The sequence below is a fragment of the Acanthaster planci genome, linkage group LG01 (assembly GCF_054643075.1).
Source record: "Acanthaster planci isolate LZ-2023a linkage group LG01, COTS_SCS, whole genome shotgun sequence".
In the NCBI taxonomy this organism is placed as follows: domain Eukaryota; kingdom Metazoa; phylum Echinodermata; class Asteroidea; order Valvatida; family Acanthasteridae; genus Acanthaster; species Acanthaster planci.
Genome location: NC_141777.1, coordinates 23,263,384 through 23,284,142, shown reverse-complemented (window position 1 = coordinate 23,284,142; position 20,759 = coordinate 23,263,384). Strand labels below are relative to the sequence as shown.

The 20,759-nt window shown below is 41.4% G+C and overlaps 1 protein-coding gene across 3 annotated transcripts in view; it reads left to right on the top strand.

Annotated features, from left to right (window-relative positions):
- LOC147800560 (uncharacterized) overlaps nt 1–16,799 on the top strand; it is a 46,409-nt gene extending 29,610 nt beyond the window's left edge. For all 3 annotated transcript variants that reach the window (XM_087140298.1, XM_087140287.1, XM_087140293.1), the window contains 2 exons: nt 9,628–9,715; nt 14,777–16,799. In XM_087140298.1, coding sequence (XP_086996424.1) covers nt 9,628–9,715; nt 14,777–14,920 — 232 coding nt within the window. In that variant the 3' untranslated portion in view covers nt 14,921–16,799. The remainder of the gene's footprint in view (nt 1–9,627; nt 9,716–14,776) is intronic.
- Nucleotides 16,800–20,759: the final 3,960 nt, after the last annotated feature.

The following is a 20,759-nucleotide window of genomic DNA, read 5'->3' as shown; positions in this document are numbered from 1 at the left end:
AGTCATCAGAAACTTCTTGTTTTAATCACTTCAATGTGGTACTACATGTATGGCCAAGGACAGTTGTGCCGACAATTTGTGAACTCATGTTCCTCCCACCGAAAAAAGAGCCCCTTATTCCATGGGCCATGTTTGCATGTGATATTATGGGGGTGAATGACTTGCTAGTACCGGTAACTCTCGTCATTTGTCTTGGTCTTCTGGGAAGCGCACTAATCATTGGCCGGAGGATTGGTAAATTAGTTTCACGCATGTGTCCATGCTGGCTTTTGCAATTTGCGACTGTTGTGGTTTGTTGGCATGTTGGGATGAGAAATGGCGCTGGTGAGACTGCAGCTTCCTTCTGTTGCCTTTGCTTTCCCAACTTTCGCAACTCTGCTTTGCGAGGAGAAAAAAATTCGCCCATGTTAGTATTTGATTTCAAATCAGGGCATGCATGTAAATTAGATACCCCTTTAGGGAGGTAAAAATATGGAAATTTGATTTGTAAAGTTTTCATACACATGTACATGTACATATACCGGGACTGGTGCTTGAGATGCATATCAAATCTACCGGTACTGTCCCTGCTTGCCATACTCATGAACTTTCCTAAAAACCATCTCAGCTCCTGGGGTGATATTTTTTGAGAGCTGCCATTTTGAACACAGATGCCAAATCAAATGCAGCAGCTGTCTCTGCCCTCTCAGAGACCCATTTATAGTCCTGGTTGGAGAGATGATCGAGAATGTTTTTTTGTGTGTGTGTTATGGGTCTGCACTAGAGTTGATACATACTCATGTACCTTTACGGTATACCCCCTCATTCTTCACAAGTTGATACAGATTGGTGAATGCAGTTTCATGTGAGAATTGGGCACGTACAGTGTGCGTGAGGTATTTATGCAAGCCAGGGCTTAGAGGTGGGCAACATTGCCAGAGTTCATCAGAATATCAGCTTGCTATTAATGCTCGCATTTTAGGCTCTACATGTTTTCCTGAATAGCCACATGGCCAAGCTAATAGTCCACCGGCTGCAGACTGGTTACTACTCAGAATCGCACAGTTTAATAATAACAGCACAGATTGGGTTTCAGTGCAGGAATTCTTCACCTGAAGCCCCAAGAGCAACAGGTGCCATCACACTTTTAACCAGTTCAGTTCCAATCAGTTTGCTTTTCTTTTTTTTTTACTGGTGCCTTGAGACTGTTGTCAGGAGTCTGCCTGATATGTTGCTGAGTATTTACAGTGCGCAAAATCAGGCACAAAAAGTGGTCCCACAAAATGTACCAGCACAATCAATCTTGTGCCAAATTGATCAGACATAAGTCACATCTGAAGTTGGCAGTATCCAGAGCAAGGTCTACATGTAGGTCTGCAGCCATTGAAAAAACACGCGGAAGTGCTGACAATAGAAGCTCATGAAGTCCATTTCAGATATGGCCATATATATGTATACCGCTGTGTGTACCAATGTCACAAAAGAAGGCATGTTATTTTAATATAAGCACAAAAACAGGATGAAAAAAACCCCAGAATTTCTCTTTTGGGACTTCTACGATATACCTTTATATTTCCTTGGGACAGTTTGTCTGACCACATCTGCTTTTGGTCAGACAAATACCAAAAAGTGGTGAGAGTATGTCCAGTATGCTGTGCATAGTTCCTGCATTAGCCGATATCATCAAATAAGATTCAAGAAAAGACCGGCCTTGAAATGTGAGACTGTGACATCACAGGCAATACAGGGGTGAACTGCTGCAATTCCTGCAAAAACTTCAAACTGGAAAGTCAATTCAATTGGATGTCCATAAATTCTGATTTAAAATGGCCCCTCATTGTTTTGCTTTGAGATTTATATACAGGCCTGGGCCTTTGGATGAAGGGACAGTTTGTGCCAATGGGAATGCTGCTTAAACCTCTGTGAAAATCTCTCCACTGAGTTCATGCCTATTTGGTAGGAAGTGACCCATTGGGAAGTTGAATTGATTTCTTGTTTTTCTCTCCAGTTAGCTCTCAAATGACAGCTGATAGCAAACATGTACCATTTGTTCCTGCTGTGTGCATGGGCAAGTCTGTATTCCAGAAGACCCAAACAAGAAAGAAATCCCAAGAATGTGCCTTATCAACAAGAGGTACCATGGCATAGACCTATCTAATGAAAAAAAATTGTCAAGGTGAGTTGGGAATAGCAAGTCACTCTGACTAACCCATCACCCAAAATGGCTGGCCATAAAGGAAGGTGACATCCATGACAGAATGCAGACACCTTCAGACTTGTACAGGAAGCAAGCATTCCCCCCTGGTGTCTTGTGACAAAGGAGCCTGCTCACAACACCTTCCCCCCTGAGTATCTTGTTCTTTCCTTTTTACCTGTGCCAGTTTCCTGTGGCTCAGGGTTCTGGGAGCATACAGTACAGCCAGGGGATGAAACAAAACAAGACAGTCAATCCATTCAACTATGAGACGAGGCTGGAATGAGTGCCTCATATTGGAAAGGTGTTGTGCCTTTGAGAATGGCACTTGGAGTTCACCTACTTGGAAGCTCAGTCACAGCATGGGGGGAATATATGTTGAAAAATGTAACAATTCTTGAGCATCTGTTGTCATTCCGTGAAGGAGTTCCACTCATCAACTGAACCTGTCCGTAGGGTAATTTTTGTAAGGTTGCTTTGGCATGGGAGAAACCTTCTGGTTACGCACTGGTTGTCAGATGTGGAATGTCAGTGCAGAATGTACCACCACACCATGTGAGCAGGAGATTTGGCAAAGTTTTTTAACATGTACCCACCACAATTCATATCACTGATCAGCGTTTTTTCCAACCAAATATGCATGCATGTGGATTCCATAAAGGTTATTATTGTGGAACCCAACTTGCTCCGATTTTGAATAATACTCTGACTTACCATTATTGCTTGGTATGCCATGAAAAATCCACATTTTGTTTGATATTTTACTTGGTGTTTCGATAACTTGAATGTGATTTTCAGGGACTGGAAGGAGAAAAAACTGGTCAATGATTTTGACCATGTGCCCATTGATGAGATGGCACAGCCTGACACGTACCTAATTGCATATTTACATGTAGATGCTTGGGCAAAGAGCCTGGACTAAACATGGCCGCAGGCATAAGCTGTTTGCTCTCAAACTCTGACTTGAAACAGGGAAAAACGGAGGAAAGGACCATGCTAGATTGAGACAGTGCAGATAAAAACCGGTGCACATAATGAACAAATTTATAGTCCTTTTATACCAGCCAGGCAGAATAATCGCATCAGGGTTATGGAACGGGTATGGCTCCTTCGTCTGCAATTTGCCTGATAATTAGTCCTGTCACATGCCTAGGACACTGTCCTGAAGCTGATTAATTCTTTGGCTGTTTGTCTGGTCGAAGTGTTTTGGGGATTTTGCATTTCAGGGTGACAATTTTTTTGACATTTTTTTCCCACTTTAAACCAAAAATTAATCCCTGCAGTTCAACAAACTGATAAAGCTTATCACACAGTGGATCGGATTCCTTCAAATGTCTAAAGTCTACATGAGATTAGTTTTACACTGATGCTATATCTTTGAAACAGACCTCTACTCCTGCAAATGATATGAAAAAAGCCAATAATGTTATTGTTATGAAAAAAGCCAATAATGGTACACTCCTTGTTAACGTGTCTTATTGAAGGGCTTTTCCCCAGTGTGGCCCATAATCAGGGTGATGGCATGATGTCACTCATGACAGTACAAGGGTTTTCTGCACAAGTATGTGAACTCAAATGTACATGTAGCTTGTTTGAAGGATCTGTACATACATGTACATGTACCTCTTGCTTGTTGACAGACTTGTGCAGTAATCACCACAAAATGACTTTAGCAAAAACCTACCCATTCTGAAGTATAGTGTGTATGTAGTTGCAGCATCAAAGCTGCAGTCCAAGAAGGAAGATATGCCAAAAGATCTTACATTAGCATTCCCACCACAAAATCCCTAAGTCAGAAACCCTGTGCAATACAGAAATTGAAAAGGAAGATGAACTAAATGCAAAGTAAAGGGTGAGACATTTAAACAAAAAAAAGATTTTCCCAAATGAGTAAACAGAACCACCCCTTTAGAGGTTTGACATTTTGATTGACACAATCTGGCGTTCATTTTATTGGAAATGATGATTTTTGGAACACTTTACTGTTTAGTCATATCAAAGGAATACCATGAATTAATCGTCAGAACTTTGTGCCAACTATTTAGATTGTATACAATTTGTTGTGTTTAAAGTTTTCAGTGACACCTTGGTAAAAGTGGGACGTTTTCTAAATGTTTTTCATATTAAATGGAAATCCCAGCCTTAATTAAAAGATGCATCTTATGTCCCATGAGCACTGTAGAGCTCAATATTCAAGCAACTTCATGCCGAATATTTTGCAACAGCTAGACCAAGGATAGCTAGTCAACTGCACAGAGATTTGGAAGATGTCTGGGTCCAGTCTTGGATTTGTTTGAATTGATAAAGACAGTTGTTGTTTTGTTATGCCTTTTTTCTTTTTTGGATCATTTTTAGGGGGGCAGACACTGCCTCATAAATTTTCCAGCTGGGGGGTTTGTAGAAGCTATCCGGGATTAAACTCTCCAGACTGTCTCGTTTGGATCTAATTTGCATCTAGTAATCCCTTTTCCCAAAGGAAGCAATTTCTGGGAGTTTTCCCAGTGAAAACAAGCCTGTTATTTAGATCAGCCGTGCTAAAATTGGACATTGTGATACCAGTAGGCCTTGGTGTCATCATGTTGTGGGTTGGCAATAGACATCTGTAGAATTTGGAAAAACTCACAAATTCAGCAACAGACAATGGAGTTTGTCTTTTCTTCGAAAATCCTCCACAAACAGTTTTTCCACAACCTTCCTCTTGTCCAGAGGTCTGTTTTCTTCCCTTGTGACCTCCTGTGACCCAGAGTTTGACCACCCCAACACAGTGCCACTGACCCTCCCTTCCACTACAACTCAATAAAAAAAGGAGGCCCTTCAATGGTGTCAACCACCCATTTACACTACCTGCAACAAGCGTGGACAAAATCATTTATCAAGGATGACGGGTTTACTCACAAAGCCCGGGCATGAAAAATGCCCAGTTTACTTGAAAATGGCAAGTCTGAGGATTGCAGGCACTAACTGCATGTGTCAGGTCATTAACCTTTAGTGACTTGTTTTCTTCAAAAGCTGCAGGTTATCCTTCATTTAACTATTCACTTGTCTTCTTTTTTGTTCCAAGTGAAAGAATGTTACTCTGAATTGTTTTCTGTCCATAAACTGTGACATGCAGATTACATATCCACAATTTTGTTTGAGAACCGACAACATCTTAAATTTTGAAGTCACTGAATCGATTTTTCTTGAGAGTGTCCATATTGTTGAAAGATGCATTTTGAAACTTTACTTTCAAAGTATTGCGTTCACACCAGTAACAGCTAGATTGTACACAAGTGAAGTGTTACATTGGCAAGATTTAAAGACTGTTTTCCAAAACCACTTGTTGTACTCACCAGTCATGTGATGCCACTAGAATGCAAGCAAACAGTATTTCACCCTGCCCATGGGGAGTTGTACCTTTGTGGAAACCCACCTCAGTGGGTCAGTAATCTATGACAGTCAAATCACCCAATGAAAAACACAGTATATCGGGTCTAGTAAATGATTGCTGGGAAGTGTCACAAATATCCCCGATTGCATCTGTCTGATTTGATGGATGACTTCTTCAGTAGTACCCGCCTTGCTGGTCCATTAGACACACCTGTCTTGGCTCCCCTGAATTTTCCCCCACTTGTTTTTTGTTTCATCCACACTTTCTGACAGCCAATTGTAAATACAGGATGAATGTCTTCACTTGTGGTTTGGAATCATTTGACCACCTGTGAAAATGAATACAGTAGAACCAAACAAGTTTTGGATTTTAGTCACAGGGCAGGGAGTTTCCAACAGTGAATCTGAGTCTGGCCCAAAGTTCCCACCTCAAACCCTTTTTGTGACTGGTCACCAGTTCTCAAACCAGATTCAGAAAAGTGTCATGCAGCTTCAGAGCAGGGCCTGATCCAAGTTTTAAAAAAGTGATCTGGTGTGCAAGGATGAATTTATAGCCTGCAGTTCTGACCACAGGAGGGGCAATGTTGATTTTACCTTTATGCAACCCCATGAAAAGTGTAAGGTGATATAGCTGGATGGTGTGTTGCTGTTTGGTGGTTTTGGTTGCCCAGTGATAAATTAAAATCTCCCCCATCTTTTGATTTGTGTAAAGGTTGATCATTATAAAGGATCACCATCAATCTTGGAGTGGCCCACAGCAGGATGTTTGCATCGCTCTTTCAAAAAGAAGTCATGCATTTCGTCCAAAGCTGCTAAACTGATTTTTGTCGTGATTGATATACGATAAGTACAGAAAGGAGGGGTTTTTTTACTTGATACAGTTAAGGGTTCTCCCGGATGGAAAAACAAGTGAATGGTGTATATTTCATAGACTGCCTTGAGCTCTTGAAGTAAAGTTACAAAAAAAATGATCGAATTTAGAAGCCACAAACTGTGTAAGGTTTCAAGCTGTCTTTTTACTGGAACAACATACGTGTAGGCCTACCTGTTTTTGTAACAGTTGGGTACCCACAGAACTGTAAAATCCTGGCAAATCGTAGCAAAAGCAAAGTACATGTATGTTGACAGCACAGATTCTTGATGACTACATGTACCCTTGCTAATGCCCTATCGACATGTACCCTTGCTAGTGTACTCTCTTCTGCAATCTCAATCATATGAAATTGTCAGCAACTGAACTCAAAAACAAAGCATTAGCTTTTGATGCATAGCAAAGGCTTCCTCCTGTTTCGAACTCATGGTATGTCAGTATTTTGGGATAAAAAGTTGTACCTGTCTCTCAGAAAAGGGGAGTTGAAATCTGAACTTAATTCTGAAAATGGATCTGGGTACCTGACATTTTTGTCAGCTGTTAGTTTCTGAAGAGTTCATCACGACAACAGTTAAGTTGGTGTGCTGCGTTCAACATCCCTATTAGATTTACATGTACAGATACCCCATCAAGTGCTTTCCATTTCTAAAAAATGAAACTAACTTGATTTGCAGCAGAGGCAAGAATGGACCCCATGTGTGAATGTTTGACTTTTGAGAATGGTACGAACAGGGATCGTAAGATACAGAACTATGATTCTGACTTGGAATCGAAATGTAAATCTTCTCGAGTCCTTTGGAAAACTTTAGTTCTTGATCTGGTAAAAGCTGTTTAGAATATGCATTTTATTAGAAGATGAAGTAGCTGGCGTGCTACAGCATTAAGTTTGCATTTTTGTTTTTCACTGAAGTTTTACTAACAACCAATGTGTAATTCCTTAGAGATATTTCAAAACTGATACCCTCTATAGGTGTTTATGCCTGGCATGATTGTGTAGATATTTTCAAAACTGTAATCTCTGCTTGTCACTTTTGTAGACGTAAAGCGATTGCGCCACATGAATTATTATACACAGGCCTTAGTTTCAAAATGTCAGGAGATGGGGTCTGACTGTGTTAAGAAATGCATGCCTTGATTTTGTTCTCGTTTTTGGCGCAGTTGCAAACATCCGGCAAAAAAAGTAAATTTGGCTGGGAAAAATGTGGACTATTTGTTCTGATAAGCCTATTCTATTTTTGCTGCTGAACCTTAGACAGATGGCAAACAAACTGCAATATGATACACTTAACTTTCATGAAAGCGATTGGCTGTTATGAGACCTCTTGATGATTTGCTGTAAATCACAAGGTTTGTTTAGTTCCGTCAGTTTGTAACAAGTGCCGCTGGCCCACGCCGGGCTGGCCCTCTCTCCAACAAATTGCTCATTTGGAGTGTTGGTAAGCGTTAACGCTATGATGAATAATGGCACTTAATTCTTCATAGTCACTGTCATCCGGTCCCGCAAAGTTTGCACAAGATGTAAACATTTACAATTGTACATTCTCTCTCTTCCGCTCGTTTCTTGCTTGGTTTATGAGCTCAAGGAGAGAAGGATGTCTTTTCTGTTTTTTTGCTGGTGGCGCTGTGTTCCCGAGTCTGACCCCCCTCTGGATCCTTACCCACAAAATGTCGAGTGTCACTGACCTTTCGCCTTCCATTTGAAGGGCCAACTAATCCTCATCAAGTGTCCATGGCATTACAAGAACCATGCCAGCTTCATCCACTTTTGCCGAATACCTGACTGATGGCAATACGAATTTGTGTAAAATTTCATGTCCATATACTTCTAAATTGCTAGTGACAGGTGAAAAACTGTATGGCGTGTTGTGCTCATTTCAACAGTTGCTTTTGTGGCAGAAGGCAGAGTTGTTTACTTGAGTCACAGAACTGGGTCACTCCGCTAAAGTGAGAAAAATGTCTCTTGACTTCATTTTGCTCGGGGAAAATCATGTGGTAATATTATCCAGTTCTTTTTGAAATAGTCTCCTATAACCAACCTAGATTGAAGTTGATGTGCTTTTTATGTTGCAGAGCCAATTTGAAAAACATTTGGATCAGTGTGACCTGTCTTTAGGGTAAAAAGAAAGACATAGTCGTACAGTGCCCTTTGAATTGAAAGACACTTTGCAGGTTCTACTTTTTCTCGAAACAGCACCTGGACTGCCAATTATACATTTATGTACAGTTGTTCACTGTTCCTTCTTTCTGTTGTGCAAGAAGTACCAGATTTTGGTGATTTCTGTTCACACTGTTACAGGGAGTGCCCTGTGTAATGACGTCTTTTCCTCATCTGTAATATGTGTAACATCACAGACAAGAAGCACTTCCAGGAATAATCCCAAACTCCCAACGAGCATTTTTTTTCCTTGAAAAATTCTGCCTTGATAGTCAGTGGTTTTAGTTCAGCCCACATGAATTTGGAAAGGTTGTGCATTGGCACGTTCTTGTTCTTAGAAATGATCGAATGGTTCTCTGTGAATTTTTAGATACAGGTACATGTACATGGAGGTAGTTATTAGTACTTCAAGGGAGGAGAATCTTGTAGGCTCAAACCTTGTCTCACTTGACATTTTACGTTTGTTGCTTTCTTTTGGGAGACATATGCCTTTCGGCGACAGATTAATTTAAACTTTTAGCTTCCCTGGCTATCACACTGTCTATTATTGTCTGTTTTTAAATATTTGTTAGTTTTTCACCCGATAGTTTTAGGTTTTAATTTGAAAACCCAAATAAGTATAATTATTATTATTTCCCCTCCTAAATCCTTCAATTTCAATGGGATGCTACACACACCCAAGGGGGTTAGGGTAAAAAAAAATCAATATTTACATTGCTGCGAAGGGAAACATCCTGTGTACTTAATGTACATCACATTTACCAACAAAGGTTTTTCCCCAAGTTGAGATTTACTTCAATTTTTTTCCTTTCAGCGGGAGACTTTAGTCACATTTTGGTAGGTGAATGTTATAGCCATCACATCAGTTAAAAACATCTCCCCACAAACTGTGTCTCATTCACATTTGAGTCACCACCAATAGGTTTCTTGCAGCAGCTGGAAAAAATTATCACATCTTGTTTTGGAGTTTTAGCTTGGAGGTAATTCAGTATGTTCAGTGTTGTGATGATTGTGTGATCATGTATTTAGCAAGATATTGTGTCTTTATATTCCTCACAGCGATGGCTCCATTAAAGAGTGGGACTTGTACAGCATGACATGCGTGAGGGCACTACATGGCCACAAAGGGTCCGTCCGGGATGTTAAGGTATGCCTTATAATTATTTCAATTTGACCTCATGTGGGAGCTATAAAACCTACATGCTTTTATAACGAAGTGGAAAGATGCAAAGTAAAAATAGTTTGTGCATATCAAGATATAAAAGTTGAATTTTTTCACAAAATTTCCACGTTTTCTCTTCACTTTCAAAGAGACCTGTGTATGTGATCAGTTGCAAACACATACAAACAGTTCATTTTGAAATCAAAGAAAAAATGAGGAAGTTTTGTTGCAAAACCCAGCGTTTGTTTGTCCACATTTCTTACATGCTGTGTGTTAAAGACCTTTTGCCATTCTCATTGTTCAGGTATACATGTAGGTAACGCTAACAACAGTCCTGTTTTCTCTCTTTATTTTGCGTTCTTGCAGAATATCTTCACATTACGATTACAAACACATGTACTTCAGCTATATTTTGAAATTAACGTTGGGCTGATGTTTTAGGCATTGTATCGCCTCAGGCAGTCAGACCTGGGACTAATTACACACTTTAGGTCATATGTAATCGTTCATGGTAGGATTAGTCAGAAATAGGAGGAGGCATCTCTTTGAAAGAAGACAAAATGTAAGGAGTGCAAAAAGGATGTCTAGTCTCTCTGCTCTTCTATTTGAAAATAGATGTATGCACATTCATGCAGTTGCCATCAACACATTAGTCCTCGGGCTCCCCTTCCTTGGAGCTTACAGCTGCTAAAGACTCTTGACATCCCCTATTTCCCCCAAACCACCCTCAATTCACCTTTGATAGCAGGATGTGTCCAAAATGAGCATTTTATGGCTAAAGGCTCTGACTACTTTCCATGATTTGCTAATGGCAAAGACAGAAGGCATAGCAGAAGCCACAAAATATGTCAGCTATGCACTCGTAAACATGTGTGACCCATCCCTATGGGAAAACAGGTTAAACAGAGGGATGAAAATGTAGCAAAAGTGGATTTTCGTTCTTACGAAGGGACAGATATCTTTGCTAATTAATTTTGGCTAATCAACTGGGGTGTTCATTCTAATCACTGGGGTGATGTAAAAGTTCACCTTTCAAAGAATCATTTAAAGTTTTCTTACTGAACAAAGTTTTGGCAAAGTAGTAGTTTTTGCAGTTTTAAAATAGTAGAAACTTCCCTTGCTTCCCTTCAAAATGGTTTTTCTTCCAAATCCACATATCCATCCCTTCTTCAAACGGAGCACCACATTGTTCCCCAGGATATGGGTCAAGTAGCCAGGGAGGCAGGGAAAGAGTTCTTTAAGGGATTTCATTTCTGAGCACAACCCAGGAAAATTAGAATGTCCAACAACCTGATGCTCCCCATGGTTGCCTGAAGTGTGAGTATTCCAAAATACCCATGCCCAGGTTACTGACACCGCACACTGCTTCTCCAGAGACTTGCCCCCCTGACTCAGACCCGCTTATCTGTGGCTAGCCAAAAGCTCACTGCAATATATCTTGCCTCATCAACTCTAATTAAGATAGAAGACATGGATTGGGAGGGGCACCTCGCATGAAGACTCCAAGGATTTGTCATAGGCGTTATCAGATGCCAAGTTTTGGTGTGTGCAGTTCTGAATGGCAGCGCAGAAAAGCCACCGGGAAAACGGCAGATTCCCTCACCAGATTTCTGGCAGATATTTTGCTCGTAAAATTCTGGAGGGATGTGTGTAATTGATGCTGATCCCTGCGAAAGACACCTTCAATAGCCATTAACAGGAAAATCTGTCATTGGCTTGGAACTTGTTGTGACTTTAAGAAAGTGTTGTCCATTGGATGTGATTGGTTCCTTGAAAAAGTATTGTTGCTCTTGCCAATTTTCTTGTTGGCATGCCAGGGTGTTCACAATATCTGAAGATTTCAGTTTTGTTTCTCTGGAAGAAATTGAATTGAAGCTTCACTCTTCTCTCCAAGTGTGGAAATTATTGCAGAGATTGAGATCCAAACTGTCAAAATTTGTGCTGGCTGTTATGCAACACCCTGCCTTATGTGTGTGACATGCATTGATTTCTGAAAGGAAAAGGCATTGATTTTATTGCAAGAACTTCTCTATCCAGCATGGAGCTGATGGGCACATGATGAACATAGCCTCATTACCTTGGTAACAATGTATTCCTTCAGCATAAGGCTTCATCACGTTGGCCATTTCTAGGCTCTCGTCTTCACAGAGATTAAGTGCATTACACATTGTGTCACATACAACAGCTCTCCCCCACATGTGGACATCAGTCTTCTTGTTTCTTGAGGAAACTTCTAACATGAGACACATACCAACAAGAAAGCAATATGGCGTTGATCACTTTACAGGAAAGCAAAAGGTGCTGAATTGATGGTGCGTTGCCATGGTAGACTTTTGGGCCTTCTGCCACTTTACAGTTGATATGCAGGTGCGGGCCAGAGATGGAGACTGTTATTCTGGAGCCATCGGGGCCTATTTCTTGAGCCCGCCCGAGCTATTTTGTTCCAATCAACTGAAAGGTTTAAGCCAAATTCTCTTGGGCTGAGTGTCGCTCGTGTCGGGTGTTGTCAAAGCTTCTCAACTCTTTTATCACTGCTCTTCACGCCTCAAAATGGCCGGGGCTACATGAATTCTTTTTGAGACACCTCTTTGATGGCCTCTGCAACCCAGCGGGAGTACTGCCATTTTGGGATTAGATCAGAAGAGGATACCGGTAGCTGTAAACTGTCCATTGGGTCGCATCAAAACTTTGAGTGCACATTCAGGGTTGGTGTCAGGAGTGTGATGAATTCTTTGCAAAAAAAGTGGTAACAGTTGTGAACTTCAAATTTCATGTTTATTCATGATTTCCATTGTGACAGGGATGTCAGAGAGCAATTGAGTACTTGGCATTTGACTGATCATCTGATTCATGATTTTCCCAGAAGATGTTTGGCCTTCACAAAAGTTCATTGCACCAATTACCTTGGGCGAATTACCAAATAGATGTACATAAGTATTTTACTCTGTCATCGCTGGATAACACATTTAACTACATTAGGCTTCAATCAAAAAAGTGCACCCTCTTGGATGCGTAGTTCTTCCCATCCATCAAAATGCCATGTGGAGCGGAAAGATACAATTCTGCAGAAATTCATCGTCATTTTAACTTGGAAATGGATCTGTGATCCCTTCCCCCTTGAATCCCTCCACATTTCCTGGTCTAGTTATGCACCAGATTAAAAAAGATGATAAGTTGATACCACATCGCATGGGTGGGGTCAGTCAATCCATACTGCATCAAACATTCATTAAGAGCTTTGAGCATTTGGGGAGAAAGATTGATCCAGTCATAAGACAAGGGGACCAGTAAGTTACCGGCACTTTTGAGTGACACTGCTTGGGTGATGGTTTTGACATTTTTGCCATGCCTTGGGCATTCCAAAGTCCCTTCTTCATATGTATCAATGGAGGTCTTTTTGGATTGAGTCCAGAGAGTGTTTTCCGTTTTAAAATGAAACTCGGTTTTGGTCAATTGCTACCAAATCAAGCAAAAATGAAAAAAAATTAGTCAAGTTACATGTACACGTATACAGTAAATAGCTGAAAAGCTAAGTACAAGACAAAACAAGCAAATTTGTACAGTATAAATGAATACAATCAGTTTTTCACCAGAAAGGGTGCTCATGCAGTGATAAACAAATGCACACAGGTTCTTCCCTGAAAATATTCTCCTGCAGTGTACCTTGAATGTGTTGAATGAGACCTTCCACAACATTTGTTGTTCGCACCATCCTTATACTTCCCATTACTTCCGTTAGTGAGTGAGGTGCCCTTTTGGTGCACATGGGAGATCCATCATGAACCGTCGGTACCACACTCATAGGCCTTATCCATCTGAAATTCAAATTACTGGGGTGATCTTCATAATCGTCTACTCCAGTGGCGGTAAACATTTTCCTTTTTCAATTATTGAGCAACCCTTTTTTCACACTTTTTTTCCTTGGTAACTGGTTTCACTCGGTAATCACCTCCACTTCTCATGGCCTCTGCCGGATTATTGAAATGCAGTATTTATCCAGAGATATCTAGCTTCGAGTTCCACCACCTCCAAAATTATGCTGGCAGGTTACGATTCAACATAGATTTAGTCTGCTGAATGAATTCTAACTGGGATTCTTGCTTTTGAGAGGGGATGGCATCGTGCAAAATCACTTCCAGCTGGTTTGAGAGCAGCCACTTCAGGAAGTACCAACCTGCATTTGAAAACTTGTATTGATGCTCTGATTTGTTTCTCAGTTGTGTTGTGCCACTGACTTCCGAAAAGTCCATTCAACTTGTTGTCTAGCGTAGCCAAGTTTGAAAGCTAAGTCATGATGGAAGTGTCAGTTTTAAGATGAGGCAGGAATATAAACATGGAGTCGATCTTGGGGATGCCAGCACCAATCAGGTCAAAATTTAAGAGGCCCTAGCTATGCATATAATGTTTGCATTCAATCCATGGCCAGGTTCAGTAGAGATAGAGGGCAAGGAACAAGCCACAACAGTGGACTGTAGTAGGGTATTTTATGTTTATACCCAAACTGCATTGTCAAAATACATCTTTTGCTGTCCTTATTGGACAATTAGTTTCAGGTGAGATATGAGTTTAAAGGTACTATTTTTCCCCACAGCAATAACTGAGATCATCATACAATATGTAAAAATGCCCATCATAAACATTTTGTCCAGGGTATATTTAGGCAATAGACCCTATTCGCGGGCTACCCAATTTCAGTGGTATTCCTGAACGTATTGTATACATTCGAAACCCTTAATGGAATGGTACCAGGTGATTTGGGGGGTCGGAATGAAATTGTAGCATAGAGTCTGGTTCTTTAAATTTAACATTTTCAAATAAATACATAACGATGGGGAATCTGACTGAAATTGGGTCCCCGTGTATACGGTTTCTTGGAATGATATTAATTTTTGTTGTTTTACCATTTTGCGTTATTCTCAGCTCAGAAGAGTTATGGTAAATGCACAACGTCTGCAATCAACCTGTCATCTTTGTTTTAGTTGTGTCAAGACCCTCTGCATTGGCTCAGGACATGTTCAGTAACTTTTAATACCATTTTTTGGTCAGGTTTCTGGTGACCGTATTGTGAGCTGTAGTGATGACGGTAATGTCAGGATCTGGGACCTGTTGACCCCACCCCTCAGACTGGGGGACAAGGGGGAGGATGATACCATCGAAACAAAGACCATTGACCAACGGCAAGACAGATAAGCGCCAATAGGTATGGCCAAGATGTCATTGACAGCCTGTCACATCAGCCTTATAGGATTATATTGACTCTCAACCAATCCTAGTTCACTTTGAACAATTTTCTGTTAATTTGATTGAATCCATGTGTATAAATCTACAGATTTAGTCTATGGATGCGTTAAAAATGTGCCAGTTATGATACATGTAGTAGGCTTGTGGGATGGGAGCTGTTGGCAGTTTCCTCCTCCCCAGGTCAAGTCTTGAGTGTGACCAGGACATGGTGTCTGGCGCCTTTTGTGCTCCTTGGGAAGACCTACAAACTCTGAAAGGATACACAGAAATGACACCCAAGAATTGGCTCTACGAGTTATTGAGTTCAATTTTTATATTTGTTGAAACTAGGGTACATTGACAATGTGATGACCACATGGTGCACATTATAATGTTTTGCTTGAAATGGCAATGCCAGAAGCTACATGTAAGAAACAGGCACTGGTGGCAGAAGGGGGGCCAATTGCCCCCACACACACACCCAAGTGTGTATTTGCCTGCAACTGGGGACCCCCTAGTGTTCCTCTTTTGTTTGTACTTTAACTTTTTTAGAAGACCACCCATATGTTTTGTACACAGTTGTTAATCGGGGACCCTCTGTCAATCGGGGACCTTATTGTCCTCTCTTGTTCAGGGTCCCCAGTTGAATGCAGAAACAAACTCACGTAGGCCTACACGCACACTTTTTGGCGGTGGGGAGGGGGCATGCCCCCATACTTAGCAGTTACTAAAATGAGTCAGGGCTTCATGGACTGATCGATTAATGGCCAGTGTCTGATGGTTTCACACTTCCTCCCCCTTTGAAAATCATTCTACCGCCATTGGCCTCAGAACTTATTCCAAATTTGACGTTATTACAATATTCAACGATTCATGGGATTCTTACACACAGATCGAATATAACTCAAGGTGTATATTTAAGGTTCAAAAAAGACGTTTGGTTTGGTTTGTCATCCAAATGAGCATGAAAATCTTCAAGCAGTGATAAAACCCTGCAAAGTTGGCAACAAATTGTGCGATAGAAAGAAGGTTCCCTCATGGTTGAAGTGTAACCAATCAGGTCAGTCACATTCAATGGAACAGCTGAGCTGAAAATCTTGCTGTAGCAGATTTACATGTAATTGCTCAGCCGAGGACCCATGTGGGGAAAAATGAGGACTTGATACTGTTCGCTTCAATCGTCTATGGGTTTACTGTAGTTTACAGATACAAATGTAATATAGTTATTGCATTGGTAGAGACATCTTTCATTTCCAGACCTGATTTTAATGAAGCAAGAGAGCTTTTTTTTACTAATAGTGTGTTGCTTTAAGTGTCCAAACTGTCTTGCCAGTATAAAGAATATTTTCAATCACACGTGTGTAGATTGCGTGTTCTCTGTGGATGCTTTATTTTGTATCACTTTTATAACAAAGTACCTGTATTATAACAAAATAATATTTGATAATATTCTTCGCCGTTGGATTTGGTTTTAATTACCAATTCATAAGTTTAAAAGAGTTGCGTTTGTTTAGCATAGTTTATATTCACAAGTTTTGGTAGGGTTTTAAATAATCGATATTTACACCATAACAAAGCTTTCTTATTAAAGATTCCTTTATTCAGTAGCTTGTGTAAGGTAATGAGTTGTACCTTTTTGTAACAAGAAAATGGTTGTTTCTATTTATCTGTATATTATCACCTTTGAGTGACACCGTCCACCAAATGCCGTCCGTATAATTCACGTTCAAATGAGATACACGACTGAGTGTAGTTTTATAAGCTTAATTTAGCGGTATATATCCATTTCTTGTTCCTGTTGAAGCTTCCTGTTATTAATATAATAAAGCAGGAACGCCTCTACATGAAACCAACAGTTTAAAAGTCTATTTGTTTGCTCTTGCCAAAGAATACAAGCCCCAGTTTCATGTCGCGTATTAGACGGAAGCTTCGTCCATCGCTCAGAGACTGTCAGACCCCCCCTCCCCAGCGTACTCCCAGCTCGGGGTACGTTGACCCAAGAAGCATTCGTATTTGCATCAAGTGCGGCAAAATCGGGAATCACTTTAGTATATAGGCAGTGAAATAGACCTGTACTCGCGGTTCATAGCTCTCTTCTGCTCCCAGCGAAGCTTTTTGCTAAATGTGTGCACATGTATCAACTCTGCGTTGTGAAATTTTCCGGAGTTCATGAGTGAACTATCGAGGATTGTACGCTCGCATTCACACAACCCTTCAAGACGCAAACACATAAGAACAAAGCAACTGACAAACTTGCGTGTCACACTTTGGGCAGGGCGTTGTTTCTGTCGTTGCGATGCACACGCAGTCACATGGTGGTCTTTTCAAAGCATTTTTACCGCCAAAATGACCAAAAAACGCAAAGGCTGCCGTTCTACGAAAAGTTTAACGCCTCTAAACTTTGGGTGTTTTCAAGGAGTCACTAATTTATTTGTGGTGTGGCTCAAATAGCAATGAAATGAACGATTGTCATGCGTGATCCTGTGAGTGTGGTTTAAAGCGTGGGTGTATAATTTTTCAACCGGCACGGAAACGCAAAACTTATTCGGGCCTGTCACAGATGAACCAAACTTAAGGTGACATTTACTGAATACCTATACCTTCCAGTCTATGTTGCTTGACGAGCGCGCGGGGCTGTATCATTGAGCACCAGAATTTGGACGGTTCTTATAATTTCCCTGACTGTTCACGTTCTCTTAACTTTGTCAGTTGACCAAGCGGGGGTGGATCCAGGAGTTTTTCCAATGGGAGGTCATCAGACCTGTCAGCTTTTTATGTCCAATTGTTGCGGACAGGTAGGCACATGCATCACATACAGGCCTTACAGGATCTCGTCTTGTAACTATTACCGTGATTGTTATTTCATTTCTTTATATTTTTATTTTTTTAACTTTACATTGGGCGGGTGGATCCGCGCCAAGTCCATGGACATTTGTTGATCAAACAGTGGAAGGTATTCTGTGGTGGCGCTTGTTCAGTATGTGGGACTTGCTTCGTAGCTTGGTTATTTTTCCCAATAGGGACTGTTTTTGCATCCAACTGTCCCTCAGGCCGATCTGTTTCCTCCCCGTCGACTGTTTACCAACGAGCCGTGTAGCGGGCATGTGTCCTGACACAACTTGTTGCCATGGCTTGGAGGGGAATCAACCCCTGTACAAACACCACGCTGCTCCGGTGTTTTTGTCTTGCCCCGTGGGCTTTGGTCTTCGGAAGCCGCTGGTTTCTGAAAATTCACGTTGTCGTGTATTTCTGTCGGTCCCCTTGATACATGATGGCGAGAGAGAAATATGAGTGTTTAAGACATCTATTGATGAAACAAAAGTGCAGTGGAGAGAATATGATCAAGGCTGCTGACGCAAAGAGAGGATTACTGTTGAGTTTCCATCAGAATCAATAAAACTTTTCCAAGGTTATAGCAATAGCAAAATCAAAAGGATAACTTGTTATTCAGGAAAGTCAGATCTTTGAGAGGATCTCGTCTGAGGAACGATATAGTTTGTGGAGCGGTTTGATTTTCTCTTCAAGTGTCACTGGAGGGAATTGGGGCGATGTCAAACGGAAACGGGGCTTTGTGCGATTTGGCGGCATCCACAGTACGTGTCATGCATTAGACGCTGTCTCCAGACGTCCGGCCGACCGCGGAGACGGTGCTGTCAGCAAAGTGTGAGCCTATTAATAGGAGGGGTTCTTCCGCGAAATAGCCCCTTCCCCGCTTACCCCGCATGATCGGGGTGCTTTTCTCTGTAAACTTTTTCCAAGAATTTTGGACGATTTTAGGGAAGCTTTCAAACAAATTAATGCCAGGTGTTAGAGCCTCCAGCCCCTCTCCACCCCTTCAAGACAAACGTCTAGACATATCCAGTCCGATAAGCCATAGTTGTACATGTACTTGTAGATCGGCGTCGATCCTGTTTAATATCGACTTGCCATTGTTGACTGCAATCAAGGGTCAATGCGGTGCGACTCCTTCTAAATACAACCATTAAAAATGCACCTTTGTGTCTCCATAAAGCTTGATTTCAGTTTTTTGTTGCCATTTTATAGGGTAATTTGGTTTTCCTATTTTCCTGTTAATGACAATTTCCATATTCATGTGCAAAATTGTAATGTCGTCCCGGGGAGAAAACCGCAATGTTACAACGCATTGATATGTGCATAAACAAGATGCTGGAATTTTTCATAATTATTATAATGGCCTGAATTCCTTTCTTTTTTCTTGGACGATCGCTGAAGTTGTGTGTTAACTTCCGATTCCATGGTTCAATGTAAACGGCGATCAATGCATGTAACTCTGTGCAGTGCATGTGCACTGAGCGTTGTTAAAACTGAAGTGACGTCACACGAACCGGATACGGGCGATTCACAATAGCGCGCCTCCAAGAGTTTGCGTTGGCCAATCACAATGTGCGAAATCTGTTGACCCTTTCCAAACGCGCATTGGACACGCGCTATTGTGAATCGCTCGTTTCCAGAAATGTTTTCACTGAGCGAAATTTTGTTTCACAATTTTATTGTAAAAATGTATAAAACAATAAACAGTGTCTTTCCCTTGATGTCACTGCAACGGCGCCCTCAGTTGTCTCGAAAAGCATGAACAATTTTGAATGTTTTAAAAAGTGGAATTTTCAATACGCTAAATCCCAAAGGGGTACCAATCAATAGATCCATACGTAGAAGAGGACTAAACACCTCAAGTTGCACAAAAAACACATGTGAAAAAAATTCAATACTAGCAAGCGAAGTAGTTTGGTACTGCAGAGTGATGGTTGTATGACCGTTTTGTGGTGCTAGATCAGTGCTGTGCATGTAGTCTTTTTGACACCGGTAACTGTTTTATGTTAATTGGCATTTCACTGTAAAGGACGGGTGCTTTGGAGAGATTGTGGTCAAATGTAGTTTTAGGTTGGGTATGGTTTGGAGTGGATCGGATGCACGACGAATGGAGTTTAGGGCGTTAAGAGCTGCAATGTTAGTGATAAGCCCCTACAAGTGCAAATCAATCGGGCATTTACTAACAGTAACAGCCGCACTGCAGCGGTAGAACATTCCCTGTAGAAACTTGACATGCACGAAGCTCTATTTAGAATGACAATGTCTGTAGTATGTTCACAAATGATCAGTCATGATTCATGTTACCACAGTTGGTTCCCCTGTGCCCCGCATTAACTCGGTGACTTGTAAATGGCAGGTAGCAGTGTTTTCACGGTGCATAAGTGTAGCTTGCTATGACCATTGAAGTGCAAGCCGCGCTGTCACAGACTCGAGCAGGGACTGCATGCTGCTGTATAAACGGCCGATACTGGGCGGCTATATTTGGCTAAGTAAGATGTGGTTGAGGTACATGTACTTGGTAACCGTTGATAGGGATCTAGGTAATAGCCCGGTCTGTCCTTGGCCATGTAGAGCTTCCTGTTTGTGGGGGCCCCCTTCCCTCACGTCGGTTGGGCAATCACTTGCGGTTCGCCTAACTAACGCAGCCCACGGAAACCCTACGGCAGCGCGTAAGAAAACCCTACAGGAAACGACTGGCGTGCGTGTGTCCCTGACGGGCCAAGGATGAAAGCCCACCCGGCCGCCAAGGCGTCCCCGGTGGCTTCAGCGTTCCGCAGGTATACAAAAACAAAACGTGCTTTCTCAACGGTTTCCTTGTAGGTCAGAAGACTTGTTCGCCCTTGCGTTGTACTTTCCCACGATATGATAGAGCCAGCACCAGATGTACCCCGGACTTAGTATCCATAGGCCTCATTCGGAATCTTTCAGAGTTTTAAGTGTGCTGTAACATGCCTAGTTGGGAACAGTTTCATTCATT